Below are 23,606 nucleotides of genomic sequence, written 5' to 3' on the forward strand. Positions count from 1 at the left end.
TCTGCATCCTATTGAAATGTGTAGTTTTTTTTTCCCCAAAAGTAGAAAAAAAAGGTACTTTTAACCCAAGATACAACTGGATGTTTAGGGATGACTTCTACTTTATACAAAATAGGATATGACAAGGTGGCCGGGCATCACGTGACGTGTCACAGCTTTGCCGAGGACTATGTAACAGGACGCAGGGACATGGCGAGAAGCCGGCCTAGCCTACAGCATTAGCCTTCAGTAACCCCGGCCTGTAATATGCGGTCATCCTCCCAATAATTAGCTTTTGGGCGGATATCCGGCACGGGACCAGGTCACATGATAAGGGGCGTGCCCGGCGCTTACATCTTGCATCTGCAGCGCATGCGCAGGAAGCAGCTGGCTCTAGAGTCTTTTGCGCATGCTCAGTTTGGAAGAGACGGACACCGAGTGACAGAAACAGACCGAGAGCCCTGCCGGGACTGGCACCGGGCGACTATACGTAAGGCTGTGCGCCGGTAGCGCAACCGTCAAGTTGTGGGCGTGTGACTGGAGCGTGTTGCGGCCGGGAGAGCTGCTTGCGGGGCAGCGGCTGACAGGCCACACAGCAAACTGTTTATTAGTGTCCCCCACCCCCACCGCGTCCTGCTGACATCTCCCCCCGTACATTGTGTGTCAGCCGGTGGGTGCCGCTCCTCTATGGCCGCCCTTGTATGACAGCTCCTGGGGCCCCCCGGATAGAGCGCCCCCTGCTGTGCCCTCCGCACCACAATGGGGGAGACCAAGGTGATCTACCACCTGGACGAGCAGGAGACCCCGTACCTGGTGAAGCTGCCGGTGCCGTCGGACCGGGTGACGCTCGGAGACTTCAAGGCGGTGCTGAACAAGCCGAGCTACAAGTTCTTCTTCAAGTCCATGGACGATGACTTCGGGTGAGTGCTGGTGCCTGCTGGGACTTGTGGTGCGCTGCGGGTAATATGGGGCAGATCTAGTGGGAGGGATAGAGAGGTTGGTAAAGAACATAGTGTCCGGGGTAATCGCCTGAGAGAATGGCGCAGAACTTTAGGTAATACGAGGAGTGCGCAGCGAGCCGCCATGGATGAGCGCGGACCTGTAACCGGAGGGATGTGGTGATCGCACCTCACCAGGCCACAGTTGGGGAATTGAGTTGACGGTCTGGTTATGTTTGGCGTCAGGCCTGCACAATATCTCGGTGCGCCGACCAAAAGCCGTAAATGTGTCTCCGTAACGTCTCCTACTTTACGGTGACTTTTGACTAGTCGTAATCGGCATTTTGACCTCCCTGAAGTCTTATTCACGTGAGCGACTGCAATCCGTGAAAAGAAAGGACCAATTTTACGTACAACTTTTCTTAGTTTTTTATTTAAATGTTCCCCCTAATTATATGCAGTAGTCGGCTGCACGCAGGAGCCCACAGCAGAATCCGGCTCAGTCCCCGCGTACCTTCTCTTTTCTGTTTTGAGGATGACCGCGGACGCTCACCATCAGTCATGTGTACTACAGATATTATTATTACTTTTAATTTTAAATATCAGTGTGTCCCGCGCTGTTGCTAGGCGATGACGCAGGTACCCATGGCCTATCTGCAATGTCAATTGCGGATGGGCTGCGGGTCGGATGGCTTCCATTGACTTCAATGGACGCCGCCCGTGCAGATCCTGCACAAAAATAGAACATACTGTGATTTTAGATCCATTCGCGGAAATCGCAACCGCTACCCTCTCATCAGAGCGGACATGAGAATGTTCTATTTTTTTCAATAGGCGCAGAATACCGCAGATCGTCCTCTGTGGTTGATTATCGTGGATTCCACAATTGAATTCAGTTGTGTACCGCAGGCCTTAAAAGCGTACCTCACCTGCGTCATGCAGGTCCAGTCTGTTCGTATAAACGCACCCATCAACTTGAATGGGAGATTGGGCCAAGATAGGACATGCTGCGTTCGCATTTTTTTTTTTCTCTTTAAAGTAGTTTAAAAAAAAAAAAAAAAACCCCCCGCTTGTGAGGTTACTGGGTTCTTCTGTGTGATCAAATATCGGGCTGCTCGCACAGAAATCTGTCCCTGTGATTAGGCCCTGTTACACGCTCCCTCTGGCCTCCCGTAGACCCTTCGGTGTCTCACTTCCTAGATTCGTGTATCACATGACATCCGTGGGAATGACCACTTTGGGTCTTATATTCTGCTGTTATTCCAAGCCCTCTCTTGTGGGGAACGATGATGTGCGGGACAAGAAGTGGGAGCGGGCTGCTCCTGATGGACGTGTCGTTGTTCTAGAGGATCAGGCCGTGATAACAGTTGTCATTCGGGTCGGATGTTATGCAGTGATTACATGAGCTGTCAGCCGCCATCGCTAGGCACATTGGCGTGGCTTCAGGACGGTTTGCTTCCTGCAAGCTCTGCCTGGGCCTTTTGTCCACAGGAGAGCGAGTAGAGCTGTAGAAGGGAATGCGGCTGTGGCAGGGAAGAAAGTCATCAAATCTCCGTGCCAGAGGTTGGGCAGTGATGGCTGTAGCAGCCTCTATACACATGCCTAGCAGGAGGGCTGCGCTACAATGTTGTGGAGATCAGAATGTAGCAGCTGATGATACAATGTAGCAGCCATTCTGATATTACTTGTGTGTACACTTCTACTGTCTCTATCCAAGCAGAGTAACCTCATGTCCACTAGCTAAATGGAATTGCGGAATCCGCAGCGGATTTTGCCCATAGGGAGTCATTGGCCATCCGCGGTCCATTAAATTGATTTTTGCACCCGCGGATGGCATTTTTAAAAGAATTGCGTTTTTCACGGGCGGGAGAAAAAACGCGGCATGCTCCATTCTGTCGCGGATTCCGCATGCAGATATCCGGATCACATTGATAGCAATGTGTGCGGATATCTGCATGCAAAAAAATACCATTTAAAGCAAATCCACCGCAGATTCTGTGCGGATAGTATTTTTCAAGTGGACATGAGGCCTTAGCCTGGGTTCACACAGGGCGGATTTGCTGCGGTTTTGCCGCGGATTGCCGTTGCATATCCGCACTGCGGCAAAACTGCTGCGTTTGCAGTGCAATGCAGCACAAATGAGATTTGCAAAAAAGCTGTTATCACAGGACGGATTTTTTTCCGCACGGCCGCAGTGCGGAAATGCAACTGCGTCGCGGTTTTCACAGATGCAGCATGTCCATTCTTCTGTCTTTTCCGCAGCGCTTTTTCGTCCAAAGACCTCTATGGACGCAGCCAAAACCGCACCAAATACGCGGCAAAAAGTAAAAAACGATGCGGAAAAAAAACGCTTGCGGATTTTACCGCAAGAAAATCCGCAAGCCAAAATTAACCTTTGAAGAGGTTTTGCCGCAGAAGCATTTCTTCTGCGGCAAAACCGCAATAGAAAAACCGCAGCAAATCCGCCCTGTGTGAACCCAGCCGTAACTATCTGTCAGATGTAAAGAAACAGTCGCCATGAGAAGTGTTGCTGACCGAATGCGATATCCCATAGCCATTCTGGATAGTACTTACAGCTTTTCCATACATTGTGCTGTAAAAGGATTATTTTCATTCGTACTGGTGTTTTTTGTTTCTTTTGTTGTCTTTTTTCTTTTTTTTTTAAATTAATGCTTCCAGCTTTTAACCACTTTTCTTCCAGAAAAACAACTAAACTTGGCATTATTTTTTTTAACTGCTCTGGGTGTGCAGTGAAGCAGCCGTCTGTTCTCGGCCTGTAATAGCCAGGCAATATGGGTGCTTGGAGCGAGTCCAGGGCTGGAGGGCCTCTCAATACTCTGTCTCTAGCACATGAAAAAATTTCTCATAACAATGGATATATATATATATACACACATTTTTCTTTTAGATAGATGCATGTATCTATTATATTGATACACTTTGTTATGTAAAGTATAATAACATTTTTCGTAAAGCCCCATCCACTAGAACTGTACTTTGTAAGTGACCCGTTAGGAGCCTCTATTTGCAAGTTCTGTCATATTTGATGGCAAAAAAATATTGCTACAAACAGTGATATTTCTCCGGCACAGCATTGGTTAAAAAGTGTTCCTAATCCCAGATGATCCAGAACTAATGTTAGAATAGCGCCACCTGCTGTCTTTATTCTGTGTCTACCTCAGTAGCCACTTGCTCATTCTTGCTTCTCTCTTGGCTCCACTGTATGAATGTGGATGGGTTCCTGGAGTGATGAGCGGCTGCTTCTGAAGTTGCTGTGTCTTCTCTGATGCTGAGCGAGTGATAAGAGAGTGATTGCAGTGAAACAAGACTATGGCCGCCTGCAGACGGTCGGATCCGGCTGGGAGAATTCTTGCAGCGGGACCTGTCCCGCGCCCCTGCAGGGACCAGCACGTACTCGCCTGCTTCCGCGGCTCCGGCTGTTTGATGTGCCGGCTGCCGGGCAGACCGCAGCCGTCGGCCGAGGAGTGAGATTTCTGTGTGAGGCTCTGCGAGCCCCGCACAGAAATAGAACATGCTGCGATTTGTTTGCCACCGAGATTTCGCGCAGACAAATCTCGTCCGTCTGCCTAGGATTGCGTTTGCTAACGCAATCCTATGGCAGCTTCCACGGACGGAAATTCTGCGGGAAATCCCGCCGTGGAATTTCGGCTCATGTGCAGGAGGCCTAAAGGTCCTTTTACACGAGATGACGGTCAGACGCAGAAGCGCTCGACTGCTGTCCCAGCGAATCGCTCCTTTGCTTTTACACAGGAGCGATCATCACTCGGTGAATGGAGGGGACAGAGAGGGCCGGAGAGGACTACGGCTGCCTACTTTCCAATTCCCAGTAAATAGGCAGTTGTTGCTCAAGAGGCGTTGGGAAACTATTACACTTCATCGCAGCGGCAGGTCTGAAAGCCATCTTACAAACATGGATCCAACCAACAGGGCCCCCATTCAGGCTGTTCCTGGACAAACTAGTGTTCCTGTTCCAGATGGACTGGACGGAGACATCACTCTTTAAGGAAAAGATGGTACAAGCCTTCTTTGAAACCTGGGGGAGCTTTATTCAATTACTACCACAAAGGGTAAAAGACAAACTTGTTGGTTCCAGGAATAAATAACAGGGGACATACCCATCTAGGGTGATACATCTAGGTCGTGCCGTAGCCATGTGGGGACTCCATGATTTTGAAGGTCTTCAAGGTACAGGTCTGCAGACCAAAAAATATCTATGGTCATAATGGGTCAAGAGTTTGAGTTAATGTATGTAATTTACTTGTTTTAATGTTTTGTTTATGTTTAACATAAATAATATAAAAAAGGCAGGCTATGACAGCACACCCATGTAAAGAGAAGATACCCAACAAATTCACCGTAATGCCAAGTGTTTGTCATGGCCTGGTCAATAAAGACAAAGTTTAAAAAAATAGGCAGTTGTTCATATGTGAATGACTGCCTGTTTCCAGGGGCCAATCAGATCGTGCAGGCATGAAAATCAAACGACAACTTACTTTTCATCCTTCAGATGGTGCAGGCATTTATACTGAATGATTATCATGCCCATCCTCGCAGGATCCACGGCAGACGAATAGAGCAGACTTTATTGGGCGACGCTTCTCAGCATAGAATTAATGCCTTAATTGTAGATGTCATCAGCTAGCTACCGTCACATCTGCACAGGACCTGAGACCTCCAGATCAAACTAAGGCCTCATGTCCATGGGAAAAAATATGGTCTGTGTGGATTTCAGCTGCAGATGCACTATTAATTGTCTTTTTTATTTTTTTTTGCATGTGTGAGATCAATTGAGAGAGAGGATAATTGGGCCCATCCGCGTAAAATGGTGCATGCTGCATTTTTTTTCTGCATGTGAAATCCGCAAATCGAAATAAATCACATCCGCGGCTGGTAAATTAACCGTGGATGGTCAATGATTCCCTAGGGGAAAATTGATCTGCGGATTTCACGTGTGGATTTGCTAAGGCCTCATGTCCACGGGGAACTTCGGGCCCGCACAGATACTCCATGCAGAATTCCACAGCAGGTCCCTCCTTTCCCGAACCTGACATGAGGCCAATAAATTCGATTATACTTGCCTGTCCGGATGCTGCGGCCGGATCTTCTTTCTTCAGACTGGCGGATATGCTCGGCGCACCCGCAGCGTGTATGCTACATGCACTTCTTTTTTGAACTCCTGCTGTTCCGTGTCACAGCACAAACACAGCTTTTCACGAGGAGAAATCGCGTCCGTCTGCCTAGGATTGTGTTTTGTAATGCAATCTTATGGCAGCGACCACAGGCGGAAATTCTGCGGGAAATCCCGCCGTGAAATTTCCAGGCTGAATGCCCACAGATGGATAATTGCTGCTGGAGTCGTGGTCAGACACCCGCCGCGAATCCCGCAGCAGTAGCCATCCATAGACATACTATGTTAACAGATTCTCTCCTGCCTATGAGCGGAAATCAAGTGCGCTGGCCGCAACTGAAAAGCATGCGGCCAAGCCCCTTCAAAACTCACGGCTAAGAGTTGCGGGTTTTGAAGCAGCGCTTTCCCGGCAGAAATCTTGCATTTTTTGCTGCGGCAATCTGCAAGATTTCCGCCGGGAATATGTTCTATGTGACCCCAGCCTAAGGTGATTAAATTTTTTTTTTCCTCATTTCACTCTCATAAATTTTTAATTGTGCTATTTTCACGATGCCAAATATGTGTGATTGTGTTTTTGTTTTTTTTCCTCTCTTCTGTTTCCATGTTCTGACCACTAATTTTAATTTTTTATTCAGTCTATGCAGCTGTGTAAGCCTAACTTTACACAGGCAGGCACGATATGGGGCCATGGATCCCGCCCTCATTTCGCACTCCTCACCATAAGAAATCCCTATGGATGCAAGGCGTTTGCACAGCAAAACAGCTTCGCATTACTTCAGGGATGCAGGGATCCCCCGGAGTGGTTGTCTCTCCCATTGTTTTCAGTGGGAAACCTCGCATCTCATGCACTTGGCACGTGGTGCGATACTACTGCTGGCCCCATTAAAAACAATGGGTGCTGTGATGCGAGAACACACAGCAAGATGGGACATGCTGTAATATGTTTGCCACATAGCATTGCGGTGCCATGCAGAAAAACATCCCTAGTGTATGGCCACTTTCAAAAGAGTGAGGCTCATTTGTGCATTTCACGTGATTTTCTCAGCCTTCTGAAGCTGGCCTTAGGGGTTGTTTTTTGCAGGATGACCTGTCGTTTCTATTGATACCATTTTGGTATATTTCTGACTTTTTGATTACTTTTAAGTGTTTTTTTTTTCTTTTCCTTAAAGATGGGGAAACCAAAAAAGCACAATTCTGGCGGTTTCCTCCCCCCCCCCCCCCCCCCCCCCCCCGAGTGTGTTCACCATGCTGTATAAATAGTGCATGATTTTAATTAGACTTTTGCAAACGCAGCAATGCCCAATATCTTTTTGTTTTGATTTTTAGATTCTAAAAGCAGGAGAGGGCTTTTTTTTTAAACTTTTTAATATTTAGCAGTTTTTTGTAATAACTTTTGAACTTTAGTCTGGCTGTCCACGGGTGAGGTGTCATTGCAAGATCCGTGTCGATAAATCACACGTGGAGCTCGCATGACACACTTTCCATAGGATAACTATGGAAAGGGTAGCCTACTGCACACGAGTGGAAAATCATAGCTATTTTCTGCTCACGTGAGTAAAATCGCGGCATGCTGCGATTCTCCGTGGTGAGCCTATCGTTAATATATGGATGTGTCTGACTATCCAATTGAAGAGACTCTGAGCATGCTCAAAGCGTGGAAGATCTAGAGACCAGGACTGTAATACTAGTCAGTGACCTCTGTACTCTGCCTCTCTGGACTTGTGGGGATGCCCTGTGAAGGCTGTATGAGCTGAGCTGATTATATAGGTTACAGAACTCTGAGAGTATGTTTGCCTTAGCTGGGTCGGAATTCTCGCAGCGGGACCCGACCCGCGCCCCTGCTGGGACCAGTGTGGCTCTTACCTGCTCCCGCGCCTCTGGCTTTGTAATGTGCCGACGCAGAGCTGAGCCGGCCAGGCACTACTGACATTTCTGCCCGGGCCTCTGCGAGACCCACACAGAAATAGAACATGCCGCGATTTGTTTTCAGTGTGTCTTTTCACGCAGACAAATCGCGTCCGTCTGCCTAGGATTGTGTTTTGTAATGCAATCTTATGGCAGCGGCCACGGGCGGAAATTCTGTGGGAAATCCAGCTGCGAAATTTCCGCCCGTGTGCAGGGGGCCTTAGGGAGATGGAATAATATCTCTGCAGGTCCACCTGTTAGAAGGCAGCATTCCTGCAAGTTAATTGTGGACGCTTAATACAAGCCTTGTAATAATGACTGGGAATTGAAAGCCAAGCCAAAATCCTTACACAGACAGCTGTTTTGGTGTTTATGCCCCTCTTCAGTATGTAGTGGGTTTCTGGCTTGGCTAGTGAGAGGCCTTTAATGTGGTTCAGGAAAGCTATCTTTTCTTCTTGGGGAGAGTGCCTAGAAGGTGGGTACGTGAGTGAGGAGCCTTATAAGACCATTCATGCTCCTCTGGGTAATATAGAAATAAGGGAGATGGAACAATGCATCTATATATAGATCTGGCTTGGCTTACAATTCCCAGTCATTGTTACAAGTCTTGTATAAAGAGTCTAGCATTGACTTGCAGGAATGCTGCCTTCTAATAGGTGGCGCTGCAGAGGTATGGTTCCATGTCCCTCATGGCCACCAGATTCTGTATTGGCATCCAGGTAATTTTAGGCTCCCCTTGCGTTGAGTTGGAATCTGTGCCATAGTCCATACAGTGTAGATTTTTTTCACACATGGATTTGAAATCCGTCTTGCAGAAAAAAATGGACCTGCTGATTTTTGCCACAGAATCTGCATTGGAAAATTTGTACACAGTGTAACCCTATTCAGTGAGAATAATCCTTGTATTATACTGTGGCATCATCAAATGAGAATCCGCAGTAACTGTGCATTCCCATGGAAATCCATGCCAGAATTTTCGTGCGTGGACATATATGAAAGACTCCTCTGGCTGTATTTACATGGCTGAGAGCGAATTGTGCCCAAGATTCTCTGGCACGTCGCCCAGCACACAGACACCCTGTCCTGTAGGGCACTGCCTATTCCGAGTGATAGTAATATACTCCCCTTTCCCCTCTTGCTGTGTTCCTCGTCGCTGCTTCCGGTCTCCCCTCTGACGTCACGTTTAAAAGTTGCCCCGGCCTGTTTACGGGACGTCGCAGTCACTGCAACTAATAACAGAGCTCAGTGATTGGTTGCAGTGCCAGTGATGTCCCATAAACTGGGCAAACTGCAGCATGTAAACAAACGCGGATGCGGAGGACCGAGCACTGGAGCGGGAGAGGTGAGTACATCACTGTTTGTTATGGTACTGTCTTCAAAAGGGCTTTTAATGATGAGCTATAACTTATAGTCTTTCCTGATAAGTTTTGTTCCACATCCGTCCTTGGATGTTATCAATGTCTTTCTGTAGAACTGACTGCACTACGGCTCTATGCAGAGGGATCGCAATCTCCCTCTTTCTGCTGGTTATACCTCTAGCTTTGCAGCCGAACATCCTCGCTTCCCCTGCTGCCTCACCGCACTGTGGACACAATTTGAGGTTGTTAGAAAGCAGAACCCCTAAATCCTTCGCTTCTGAAGTCCTGGATAATACAGAACAGTGGATGCAATAGTTACACCAAGGATTCCTTTGGAACTGTTATATCTTGTCTCCACCACAAGTATGGATGGAGACCTAGTGATGGGCTGTATCCGCCCAGTGTACGCCCACAAGTTGCTGATTGGCTGCCTGGAGCAAGGTCCTAGCAGTGTGGGGAGTGAGTTTTGGCTGGGATGGAGGGTAAGTGTTAGGCTTACATTATTAGCTGTAAATGCTTCCATGTGAGAGCAGGGCAGCAGTAACATGGAAGCATTTACAGCTAATTATGTAAGCCTTACACTTAAACTAAGGCATGCGGAGGGTGGGTCCCGCTTCAGCAGCGCAGGAGGACAACAGGAGCAGCGAAGCGCAGGAGAACAACGGGACCAGATATGCCTTCAGCAGCGCAGGAGGAGGACGGGAGCACAGATTACTGGGCCGATAACCACTGCGGCCGCGGAGACTGACAGCATAGGAGCCATGACCGGACAACAGAGACCTCAGGGGTGAGTGGTAGGAACCAGGAGGCCAAAGGTGACCGTGAGGGGAGACTGGAGGAATGCAGGACAAGGGAGAGGCGGAGTGACTGACAGGAGCCGTGAGGGGCAGAAGGCCGGAGGATCGGGGTTGTCATGAAAAGCTCACAAGGCACAGCGGCGGAGGGGTGAACGGGGAGTAGCCAGCGCAGCTGCATGGAAATCCATCAGCTAAAGTGAGAACCTCCTGCAGCGCATTGGAAGCCCATCAGCCACAGTGAGAACCTCCTGCAGCCAATCAGGAACTAGGGGCGTCACCTGGCTGTCAAGCAGCCTAACCCTTGTCTCCACCCATCACTTCTGGTGGTGACCAGATACAACAGTACTGATTCCTTCTCCCCAAGTGCATTATTTCACGTAGAAACATTAAACTGCAGTTTACCTTATTTTTGACCACTTATCCAGTAAGGTTAAATAGTTTTCCATGTTCATGACCCTAGCGGGAGTATCAACCCTATTCTACACTTTTGTACCATCAACAGACAGAGCTTACCTATTAACCCTTCTCTTATGTCACTTATGGGCATACCGGTTTTATGAATAGGACCCAGAACAGACCCTTGTGGTTACCACTGATAACTTGTCCCTCTTCAGAATGCCCTTGGTTAAAAGATAGTGTTTAACTGTGCATGCACCGGACTACCAAAGGATTAGTCCAACTTTCAGTAACTTATCTATGAGCTCTTTATGTGGAACTGTATCCGAGGCTTCAGTGAAATCCAGATAGATCTCCACGGCACCACCGTCATCCAACACCTTTGTGACATAGTCCAAGAAATCAATGAGATTAGTTTGACATGATCTGCCCCCACTGGGGCGCAGCCGTGCTGTTTGGGGTCCAACAGGGTGTTGGTTTTTAAGTGGTCAAATATTCTTTTTCAGTAGAGTTTCTATCAACTGCTTCAGATGTCCCAATAACTGGCCGGTAGTTCCCGGCTTCTTCTCCACTACCCTCCTTATTGATGGGTATAATATTGGCCATTCTCCAGTCATCAGGAACAGGACTAAAGAGGATTTGTAGACTAAACAAAAGGGAATACATGGAAAATATCAGTACTACAATAACAACAATGGAAAAGTTTGAGTCTTCTTTTAAATCCCACTTGAGTTCTCTAATTTATGTACACAGAGCTCAGCGCATGGAAACTGTTGTACATTTTCGGCAGTCACAAGCAGGCAGGAATTTGTGGCTGGCTTCTGGTCTATGAAAATGCCCCCTCCCTACACACACCCTACTAGTACTGTGCCAGACCATCTGAAGAGTGCAGCACGGGGGATGACTACAAATGGGAGGCAAGGAATCCTGGACTTGCATCCAAGTAAAAAAAGTTCCTATTTGTGACAATATTTCGTACAGGACATTAAGGAAATCACAAATTGTTTTTAAATGTTTTTACCATCAAAAACTTGATTTATTCAAGGTTTGGATACAGTAATCCTTCAGTATGACCAGCGGGGATCTTCATGAAGCCTTAGTTTACCAGGAAGATTGGGGCTTGTACACAAACTGTTAAAATATAAAGTTATTGTCCCGAGCATATATAATAAGAGTTTATCTGATGGTTGCTGTAGGCAACAATCCTTTTTTAGGAGAGGTGAACTTGCACCTAGCAGATTTGTTTCAGACTGTCCCATTCATCCAAATCGGAGTTGTAGGAATGCACACGCTTGCTGCCAAAATAAGGCCATTAGGATGAATGTGAATATCCCCATAAGGCCTTTTTTACACAACCATATGCTGTTTTCGCTCAGCCAATCGCAGCAAAAAATTGCATGAATGAAGAATTGCCGCAATCAAGTCCTGAACTTTAGCCGTGCTTTATCGTCCATTCACATGGGAGGCTGCAGCGTAGCGATAAAAAACATGCGCTGTGGCACGGAAATCCCTCAGTCAGCAGAAATCCTCAGAATGACTATCAATTGATAAATAGGGCCAGCTGTCTTTGTTCCCTAGCATTGGATGCAGGTAAACTCCCTCCCCCCTCCCCTTTTTTCCCCCAGCTCCCATAGAACTCTATGAGAGCCTCCAGCATATCTCGGCAAAAGACAGGACAAAACGTATCTCTTTGACGTGCCTTATAAAATCAGTTGCTGATTTTTTTATTTATTTATTTCCGGTCATAATGTTTTTACGACTACATTGGAATCCAATGCTTCAGATGGTCGTGATTTTGTATTTTTTTTTTTTAATTTCTTTTTTACGCGACTAAAGAACTGCGTATGTACGATTGTGTGAATAAGGCCTCCTTCCCACGAGCGTGACGGGCTCCGCAGCGTAATATTCCGCTGTGAAGCCCGTCACGGCGCCCCCCAGAGCCCCTATACTTACCTGCGGGAGATAGCGTGAAATCGCTTCCCCGCCCACCACCGCCGCGTCACCGCTCGTCACCGCTCGTCACCGCCCACCGCTCTCGCGTCACCAGCCGTGTCACGTGACGCGGCCGGACCGCGTCATTTGGCGTCATATGACGCTCGGCGGTGGGCGGGAAAGCGTTTTTTCACGCTATCTCCCGCTGGTTACAGCGGGAGATAGCGTGAACGGACGGCTTCCATTGACTGCAATGGAAGCCGTCAGTGCGTACAGCCCGTCCTCACCCGCAGAAAATAGAGCATGCTGCGGGTGAGGACGGGAGAAATCGCGGTGCGTAATTCCGCGGTGGAATTACGCATCGTGAGCATGGAGCTATTAGGAATTACGCGGCGGAAATCCGTTCGTGGGAAGGAGGCCTAAGACGTCAGGCTGCCCTCTTGCGGGCCGTAATCGCTGCGGAGCTTCTGCCGCAGAGTTTCTGCAGCATTTCTGGTACAAGCTACGGGGAGTAGCTTTCTAAAATCTCCTCTATATGGAGTAGAAAACTTCCACATCTACAGCATTTTTGAAAAACGCAGTGGATTCTAAATCGCAGTAAGCTTAATTATGCTGCAGGAAGTGGAGGGGTTAAATCCATGGCAGAACTGGTACAGGACTTTGTGGTATGTTTGCTGTGGGTTTTCCTTAGGTCACTGCTACATGGTGTCTTTGGCCACGACACGCAGCCACGTATTATTTATTATGAGCTATTTAAGAAAACAAACCCCTCTTTACTCCCTTCCTGCTCCCCTCCGATCTGTTAGGCCTCATGTCCACTTGAAAAATACAATCCGCGCAGAATCCGCCGTGGATTTCCGTGGCGGATTTGCTTTAAATGGTCTTTTTTTTTTTTTTTTGCATGCAGATATCTGCACACATTGCTATCAATGTGATAGCAATGTTGCCGATCCGCGACAGAATAGAGCATGCTGCGTTTTTTCTCCCGCGCGTGAAAAACGCAATTCTTTTAAAATGCCATCCGCGGGTGCAAAAATCAATTTAATGGACCTGCGGATGGCCAATGATTCCCTATGGGCAAAATCCACTGTGGATTCCGCGGCGGAATCCGCAATTCCATTTAGCTAGTGGACATGAGGCCTTAACGTCCACTACAGCCGTGCCATGGGTTGTTAACCTACGTGACAGCTGAAGCCAATGGGAGGCCAGCTGTGACGTCCGTAAACCTGCCTCGGGGCTTCTACATTATTAGCACTAGCGTGGTGTAAAGTATATTTCTTTTATAGTTTTGAGCATGAGGAGCCCAAAGAACTTGGAGAACCCCTTTTAAAGGGGTTGTCCCGCGCCGAAACGGTTTTTTTTATTTTTTTTTCAACAGCCCCCCCCCCCCCCCCCCCCGTTCGGCGCGAGACAAACCCGATGCAGGGACCTAAAAAAAATCCGCACAGCGCTTACCTGAATCCCCGCGCTCCGGTGACTTCTTACTTACCTGCTGAAGATGGCCGCCGGGATCTTCTCCCTCGGTGGACCGCAGGGCTTCTGTGCGGTCCATTGCCGATTCCAGCCTCCTGATTGGCTGGAATCGGCACGGGGCGGAGCTACACGGAGCCGCTCTCCGGCACGAGCGGCCCCATTCAGAAAAGAAGACCGGACTGCGCAAGCGCGTCTAATCCGACGATTAGACGCTGAAAATTAGACGGCACCATGGAGACGGGGACGCCAGCAACGGAGCAGGTAAGTGAAAAATTTCTGATAACTTCTGTATTGCTCATAATTAATGCACAATGTACATTACAAAGTGCATTAATATGGCCATACAGAAGAGTATAGACCCACTTGCTTTCGCGGGACAACCCCTTTAATGCCTAACACAGGAATAGCCTTTGAACTTTATTAAGGTAATTACTGTATCTCCAGAATCTGTTGATGTGCGGTGTTTAGTGTGGATTCCTCATGGGTTTCAGCTCCTCATTTGAAGAAGTTGTTGGATTCGAATGAAACTTTCTCTGTGTGATTGTAACGTTGATATAAGGGATAACCGTATCAGAGCAAAAGGATAACTTATTACAGAAAACTGAACACTTAGGCCTCATGTCCACGGGCAAAATAGGATTTAAAATCTGCAGCGGATCACCCGCATGCGGATACGCACCCCATAGGGATGCATTGACCACCCGCGGGTAGATAAATACCTGCGGATGGTCAATAAAAGTGCATTTTTTTAAAAATGGAGCATGAAAAAAAACGTGACATGCTCCATTTTCGTGCGGGTCTCCTGCGGGGACGGCTCCTGCAGGCTTCTATTGAAGCCTATGGAAGCCGTCCGGATCCACGGGAGACCTAAAATAAGAATAACTTACCCGCAGCGGACCGGAAAGGTCTTTTCTTCAAGGCCGGATCTTCTTGCTTCGGCCCGGCGGATGTGCCCAGCACATGCGCGCGGCACGCTGCCGGCGTGCCGAGTACATCCGCCGGCCGAAGAAAGAAGATCCGGCCGTGAAGAAAAGAACTTCCCGGTCCGCTGCGGGTAAGTTAATTCTTATTAATTCTTATTTTCAGCGCTGATGTCCGCGGGGCAGGAGGGACCCGCTCCATGGAGAATCCGTAGCGGGCCTGAATTTTCCCCGTGGACATGAGGCCTTAACAGAAAGCTCTAGTACCTTGTTGTATCACCTCTCGCTCAGATACAAGATGTGATATGGACAGGCATGGAGGCTCTAGTACCCTGTTGTACCACTTCTAGCTTGGATACAAGATGTGATACTGGTGGGCATGGAGGTTCTGTATGGTATCCTGTGGCGTATCTGTCCTCATTTGTTGTATCTGAGCCTCTAGATTGCGACCGCATAGGCTGTCGAAGTTGGCATATTCTGTTGACTATAAACCTCATGAAGGACATATCTTTCATTTGCATGCAGTGATATCTCGGGCAGATATGCCCCGAGTTTTGCCGCAAAACGACAACTTCTAGGTGCCTGTAATTTTATTTATTTTTTGTCAAGAAGGTACTTCTCAAACACATACACCCATACCTTTTCAGGACTGTGCTATGTTTCTTGTGATATTAGCGGCTGCCCGTTCCCTGTAGATTCCAGAGTTCTCTGTGAATGCTGTTTATAGTTGGCAGGCTGCAGTTGTGGTGGAGCTTCTGGCCTCCTTGCAGGGATTTGTTTCCTCACCTATCTTCCATTGCGTGCATCAGGTACAGACATTGTATTCTCTTCTCCTGCTGAGACTAATCCCACCCCCACCCCCTTTTTTCTTTTCTTATTTCCCCCCCCCCCCCTTTTTCTTTAAAGACCTGTTTTTGCTTTACCAGCTCTTTTTGCACAATTTGTTTTGTACTGTAAGCCATTACTTTGAGGCCGGGCTCATACGGGTGGTTTTGTATTGCGGATTCCATGATCGGCGTCTGCGTGGACGACCATGGTAAAACGCGGGCATTGAAAGGCATGCATTTTCTATTTTTCGTACACCCTGTGGATATGAATTGCGTGTTCTGCCAGAGGAAGAAAAATTGCAGTGTGCTCTATTTTGCCGCAGACTCCATGCGGACGGCCTTAGCGATGGCGCAGGGAATACAAATAGAAAAGGTGTCCTGTGCATGACCACCTGCGAGCCTCCAGTCATCTGCAGTACAGTAGGTTGGTACACCGGGTCACCAGCCGGGCTCACAGCCTGAATCCACTGCAGGCCTCCTGCGTGAGGAATCTGACCCGCTTGTGTGAGCCCGGCCTTATACACAGTTGTGGAAAGGTTTTGTTTTTATACCAATATTAGAAAAATGTTAACACACTTTCATTTTTTTAAAATTTTTAATCAGGAACGTCATGATTTTAGGCTACCTGCATTAGGCCGCATGCACACAGCCGGGTCGGATTCCAGATGCGGGAGCTCGCACCAGAACCTGACCCGGTGCCTCGGCGGCCATGCCTGCGTACTTGTCATTTTGTGCTGCGCATGTGCCGGCCGTTGCGCAGTACAGATTCTCCTGCACTGTTGCTGATACGGATCCCGCGACTCTTCTGCAGTTCAGTGTGGAAGGGCCATGGGACGGACTGCTTCTATTGACTTCAATGGAAGCCATCCATGTGAGGCCCGCACTAGAATAAAGCATGCTGTGATTTTTATTCCTTTATTTTTCACCTGCGAGTAACAAAAATCGCAGTTTATTTCCGTCATGGGCAGGGAAAAGCGACTTTGCATAACATGCTATGGCAGGTATTTGCTGCGGGTGTAGAATTACTGTTTTTATCTGCTAAGGCTAACTTTACACAGGCAAGTGCGATATCGCGCTCGCCAACATACTACTTACCCGTGGATGCCAAGTGTTTTTGTAGCAAAACCGCCTCCGTCACTTCAGGGAGGTGGTGAACCTCCGCCGTGGCTATACTCCCTTCCTGCTGACAGCTGTGGTAGAGGATTGCGGCGTTTCTCTCATTGTCTTCAATGGGGAGACTTCGCATCGCACTGCGTGCACCTAGCATGTGGTGCGATACTGCCGCTGGCCCCACTGGGAACAAAGGAAGATGTGAGAGCAAGCCCAAAGATAGGACACGATTTTTCTTGGCCATGCAAAAAGGCCTAAGCCGGTCCACCTTTTAAAAACCATTTGCCAGGTGACATAATGGGTTTTGTGAATATGCCTACGCTGTGTACTGATCCTGACTACAGAAGGTAGTTGTAGTCCAGAGGCACATTCCTGGTTCAATAGGCTTCTGAGCAGAATTCCTCACTGTTTCTATATCTGCGCAAAGCTAGCGGTGGTGATCTGGGATGTAGACCGAAAGGCTTTTCTAATAAAATGGCCAATCTATTAGCGTGTTGGACCTAGTTTTGGCATTCAGAATCGCAGCATTTCATCGTAACATAGATTGTACTGGGTATTGACGTAAATCTGCAGGAATATTGGCCCATGTGGACAGGATGGCTTCTTGTTGATGTAAATTAATTGGAGGCATGGAAGTACTCCAAAAAGAAGGGTTCATCAATTTATGCTACTTGTACCAAATTCTTCACTCCCATCAGCATGGTGCAATGTTTGTGCCTTTTTGCCCTATGGAGGCTTGCCGTCTCGCCCCTATGGAGGCTTGCCGTCTCGCCCCTATGGAGGCTTGCCGTCTCGCCCCTATGGAGGCTTGCCGTCTCGCCCCTATGGAGGCTTGCCGTCTCGCCCCTATGGAGGCTTGCCGTCTCGCCCCTATGGCGGCTTGCCGTCTCGCCCCTATGGCGGCTTGCCTTATAGTTTCTCAAACTGGTCATCTGCTGATATAGCCAATTTGTAGTAGGAAATGATGAATTGTATATTGTGACTTGTTAGGAGCACCAGTGTTGTATTCGAATGCAGTTGGCTTGACTCTGCATTTGTTAGGATGATTTTCTTCTTTTTTTTTGTTTAATTTCTCTATCTAAAACGTTTGTTTAAAAAAAAAAACCAAAAAAAACCCCACTAGATACTGACATTGGTTAACAATGACATAGAAGTGGAAGAAGGTATAATCCTCCAGGGGATGAGTCTGCAGTCTGTAATTATGACATTCCGACTTGCTATATAACTCTTAAGTATTCCAAGAAGAAAAGCAAACTGGCATAATGATGTAAGGATTCAAGTTCAATGAGAATACCGCTAATCAAACTACATAAACCATGAAAAGAAAGAAAAGTCCATCACCGATGGGGATTTATAGAGTAGAACAAAGTGAGGGGGGGGGGGTGAAGGGAGGAGGAAAGTGAGAAGAGCAGGAAAGGGGAAGGAGCACTGTCTGGACAGGCACCCACTCCCCATATTGAATGCTCCTTTTCTCCTCCTACCCTCCCAGCTGGAGTCTTTGGATGGAACCTAAGATTACTCTGTATTCTTGTGCATGTTGAGAACTAACCCAGGAATCCTTCTCGGACCCCTTTTTGTCATCCCCTTCCATGGGATGTTTTTTTTTGTTTTTGTTTTTTTCCTGATCACCACATTCACCGTTACATGAGAGATCCCCTCTAGGCTGGCAGTTTTTCTGCTGACCCTTACTAATCTACGGTAGCACTGAAGACCAGGCCTTGTTAACAGACTCTCAGGCTACTTGATTTTCCCATTTCTAATGTGGATATACACAAAAACTGATCCACGGAAACCGTAATTGATTTTATGTTTCCCTCTGGGGTTACACGTCTATTTTCCATAGAGGGAGAACAGGACTCCCCCCACCGATCAGCAAGAACAGGACTTCTATGCCCCACTCCCCTATCACTGTGGGGGTCACTTCTCCCTCTGCAGTGATGTCACTCTGGATGGAGTGCGGTCAGTGCTCTATTCATTTCATTGGTGCTGACAAATACCAGAGTGGGTGCCGCTTGGGTATCTCGGGGGTCTAGCTGAAAGCGAATGGTGTGCTTGTGTGACTGTTGTATCTTTGTTTCCTCCTTGCTGCAGGGGACTGCAGTAGGCGCACAACAGACATGGGAAACCCCCACTGATCATGAAGTTATCCCTTATCCTGTTGTTAGGAGATAACTTGAAAGTCTGGTACAACCCTGTTAAGGTGTTGTGAATATATATCAGATAGGCCGTCTGTAGACGGCCGGGTCGAATCCCGCTGCGAGAGATGCGGACTCGTGCCCCTGCAGAGGCCTGTGGCTTACCTGCTCCCGGCATCTCCTCTCCTCTCCTCTGCTCTGTGATGTGCCGGCTGCCGGCCAGCCGGCGCATGCGCAGAGAGGAGCCGGCCCGTCACCACTGACATTTCTGTGCAGGCCTCTGCGAGACCCGCACAGAAATAGAACATGCCGCGATTTGTTTTCCGTGCGGACAAATCGCAGCTGTGTGCATAGGATTGCGTTTTGTAATGCAATCCTATGCAGGCGGGCACGGGCGGAAAATCTGTGGGAAATTCCACCGCGGAATATCCGCCCGTGTGCAGGGGGCCTTAGTTAAGGGCTGCCGTGTTGAGATCTCGTAGTTGGGGGATAGTTCGGACACTACTACTAAGCACCCATGTGCTGCTGATGCTTACATGCCAAGTGAGCGTGTGCAACCAGATGGACCCATTATAAGTAAGAGGGGTGGGGGATGTTTTTAATGGTCCTTTCACATCTGTCATTCATCCTGTAAAAACAGAAGCCGTGGCACTGGTTACAGCAAAACTAGAGATGAGAAGTGGTGAATAATTTTGTTTTTAAATGGAATATGTCATTAGAAAATCACTTATTATAGAAATCCTGTTTTTCTGGTAATCCTACTTTTTAACACTTTTTTTTCTTAGATATCCCGATCTGCATTATAAGCGCTGTTCAGGTTACTGTCGGCTCATTCTGTCATAAATGTCAGGAAGAAAGCAGTGCTTTTCTGGTAAATTGAGGGAACCCATTATAGTCCATTTATACCTTATCTGACGGAATCCATTATCAACTAGCTTCTGATATTTTTGGAGGGTTTTCGAAAAGTGAAAGCAATTCCCCGTTTTTTCTTTAAATGTTCACCGTGTGGTTTAAGTGATGGTCTGGGATCGGCTTGGATGTCTGCAGAGCTTAATGGCAGCGGCTTCTGTCTGTATACCTCAACACAGTATTCAGACGAATCCCACAGAGGAACCATTCACTTTAATGAGGCAAACAGAGGCCGTGTAATGTACTGTGTGTTTTGGGGGGTTCGATTTCCCGCTCTGTTTCTTAATTGTGTATGGGCTGCAGGTATATCCACAACCGTAGAGCACATTGGGCTCTTTGTCGTGGATTCCGCGGTAAAATAGAACAAGCTGTATTCTATATCCGCAAGCAGCTTGCGCAATTACGACCAGTTGATGTGAGCGGAATTGTGTAATCCAATGCATTTGATTGATTCTCAGATCAATTGCACACAGAATTGGCAATTCCTATATATTTTTTTCTTTCCCCATGCCCTAATGCAGTACACAACAACGGTTAACAATCTAGGCTTAGTAGGGCCTTTTGTTAGGCCCCCGGTTGTCATGGGAACTCATTGATGACTAATAGCAATATTGTAATGTAACTTTTATTCTATAAAACTTGTAATATTGGAACCGTATGAGTATAATGGCTGCAGCAAAACACAATCAAGATACCAAACCAAGCGTGATTTACAACAGCAAGGATCATCAATGATTAACATCAGAACAATCTTACCCTTCAGAAGTGGCTAGGTCCAAAAACCTGTTCGTGGTTTGTAATGGTATCCATACAACATACTTAGTATGCTGGTGTTGACATCCAAATCCACAGGGAAGAGCAGCTATTGGCTATCCCTATTAAACCCTGACGAGAAAACAGCCGATATACACAAGTCAAAGTAAGCCCTTATTATGTAATCAAAGACTCCCCGCAAACACTAGTGGCAATAGACGCTTGGTGATTAGTTTACTATGTTAGCATTTTATCTTTTTTTTTCCCTGTGTATAAAGTGGATTCGATCCAAGAGAAGAGCTGGATGAAGGAAAACCTCCATGGAACCATTTGGGGTACATAAGGCTGCAGCCTGGCAGATTGTGTTGACTTTCAGCCCTGCGATGACAGCTGGCCACAATAGGAATGGGCTTCTGTATAGAGACATGAAGAGTGAAGCACAATGGAACTGCCCACTAATAACAATTATCTGATTTATTGTGGACGTTTATTTGGAAAGAGCTTCTTGGTGGTTTTACTTTTTTCTTTTTGAGTCACACAATCTATATTGAAAGAAGAAAAAAAAATCCTATAAACTTACATTTTTCCTACTTAGGGGGCATTCACACAGGCGAACGGAATCTCTGTCCGAGAAACTTTAACCGATATTACATTTGTAAAATTGAGACAGTCACTGTGAATGTGTTGTAATTTGCAAAACAAAATTATAGCTGAACATGTGATTTAATTTTATATAATTTTTTTTTTCGTTTCACATGCATTTTCAATAGGAAAAATTAAAAATTGCATCACAGTCGCATAAAACTCGCATGTACATGGGGGTGCAATTTGATTTATTTTCTCACCCACTGGACACAATGGCTGAGATTTGTGCGGGCTCACAGAAAAATAGAACATGCTGTGACTATTCTGTCTCAGCATTGCTGCGAGAGAAAAATCACAAGTAAATAGACTAATTGAAACCGATGAAGTCTTTTTTGGGGTGGCTTCACACTGGCGAGGGAATCGCATGATTTCCTAGCGCTGTGAGAAATCGCAAAATTATGAAGCAAATGGCTCCATACACACTTGCGATGTTTTGACACTTGCGATGCAGTGTTTAAACCAAATCGCGGCATGTCCATTCTTTCTGCGATCTTGCCCATCTTTCCAATGGAGGCGGCAGTGGCAGCAGCGCTAGCCCCACCGAAAACAATGGGTGAGGATGGCAAGGGACTCTCCACAACAAGGATTTTGGGGGTGGGTGGGGCTTGAAATACATTATGGGAGGGAAGGGGGAGGTGTATATATTAAGCCCACCTACAGATTCCTTTAGCCCTGGAGGAATGGGAGGCTATTTCCCTGCGGAAACTCCTCGCATCCAGCGCTTCAAGAAGGATTGCAAGAGCGATATTGGGGCATCAATCACATCCCGATTTATCACTCTCGCCAGTGTGCAGGAGCCCTGAGTGTGAGTTTTATGTGCCTCACAACACAGAGCTCGCTTATGTGAATGCACCCTAAGCCTAATAGTCTGAAACTATTTTCTAGAGTAAACTTTTCCGTTATCGCATGCAGGATTACAATGAGAGAAAACGCCTAGATTTATAGAATACAGCACCTACCATTCACAATAGAAATTATGGCAGCAATGGAAGCTGCAAAAGAGTAAAATCTACAAAGACTTTGCTTCATAAAGATTCACCCACAGCAGCGACGTTTCGACCTATGTATTCAGGTCTTTTTCAAGCTTATTAGTGACAGAACACATGCACATACATACAAATAGAATCAACAGCAGATCCATTACACATGTACAGATGAACAAGGCTCACATTAACCCCAGCGGTACCTTTTCATTATATGGCAGGGCTCAAGGCAATTGCTGTAAAAGAACTTCCAGTCCTCCATGAGTTAAGTATGGGCAGCGTTATATTAAAGGGGTTGTCCCGCGCCGAAACAGGGTTTTTTTTTTTTCAACAGCCCCCCCGTTCGGCGCGAGACAACCCCGATGCAGGGGTTAAACAAGAACACCGGACAGCGCTTACCTGAATCCCCGCGCTCCGGTGACTTCTTACTTACCTGCTGAAGATGGCCGCCGGGATCTTCTCCCTCGGTGGACCGCAGGGCTTCTGTGCGGTCCATTGCCGGTTCCAGCCTCCTGATTGGCTGGAATCGGCACGTGACGGGGCGGAGCTACAAGGAGTTGCTCTCCGGCACGAGCGGCCCCGTTCAGAAAAGAAGACCCGGACTGCGCAAGCGCGACGCTGAAAATTAGACGGCTCCATGGAAACGAGGACACTAGCAACGGAACAGGTAAGTGAAAAATTTCTTATAACTTCTGTATGGCTCATAATTAATGCACAATGTACATTACAAAGTGCATTATTATGGCCATACAGAAGTGTATAGACCCACTTGCTTTCGCGGGACAACCCCTTTAATGTCCGGAAGAATGTCTGCACATGTCCAGAAGACCTCATCGGTGTCACAGGACTAGAATCACATGATCGCACTGTGATTGACCACATCATCAGAGATGAGCGGTCATGTGACCACAAGTCATCATATACAAGCTGGAAGCCTAGCAACTAGGCCGGCATCATGCCATAGCAAAAGAATACCAATCTATGTTGAAGGATCTCAGACCAAAGCAGTCAATCAGGCAACATAGATTGAGAGTCCAATGCCAAATGAAAACATAATCATACCACAATAGATCTATAACCTAGTAAATAAATTAACCTGTAAAGTTAATCATATTGTATAACAATATATCTAATTGATCTTCTAATATAAATTTCAACAAAGAAAACCAAAAAAACGGAAAACAGGTATGAAAGGAGGGAAAATAAGTAATGTCAGCATTGCCAGAGCCCAGGTATCAATGGAGCCTGAAACAAAACACGCAGAAAATTATTTTGGACGTATCCTTCACAATAGGTGATACACTCAGCGCACCTCCTCCCCTCCCTGCACATGTCACAGCATGTCTAGAACAGTCTTCCATGGAAGTCAATAGGTCAACTCCTGTCCATTGTGTGAA

At 47.1% G+C, this 23,606-nt stretch overlaps 1 protein-coding gene across 4 annotated transcripts in view; it reads left to right on the forward strand.

The window, feature by feature from the left end:
* The first annotated feature begins 375 nt into the window (after nt 1-375).
* Nucleotides 376-23,606, forward strand: part of DVL3 (dishevelled segment polarity protein 3) — a 59,362-nt gene continuing 36,131 nt past the window's right edge. For all 4 annotated transcript variants that reach the window (XM_066603099.1, XM_066603073.1, XM_066603082.1 and 1 more), the window contains exon 1: nt 376-899. In XM_066603099.1, the coding sequence (XP_066459196.1) occupies nt 739-899 (161 nt within the window). In that variant the 5' untranslated portion in view covers nt 376-738. The remainder of the gene's footprint in view (nt 900-23,606) is intronic.

The sequence above is a fragment of the Eleutherodactylus coqui genome, chromosome 1 (genome assembly GCF_035609145.1).
Source record: "Eleutherodactylus coqui strain aEleCoq1 chromosome 1, aEleCoq1.hap1, whole genome shotgun sequence".
NCBI classification, from domain to species: domain Eukaryota; kingdom Metazoa; phylum Chordata; class Amphibia; order Anura; family Eleutherodactylidae; genus Eleutherodactylus; species Eleutherodactylus coqui.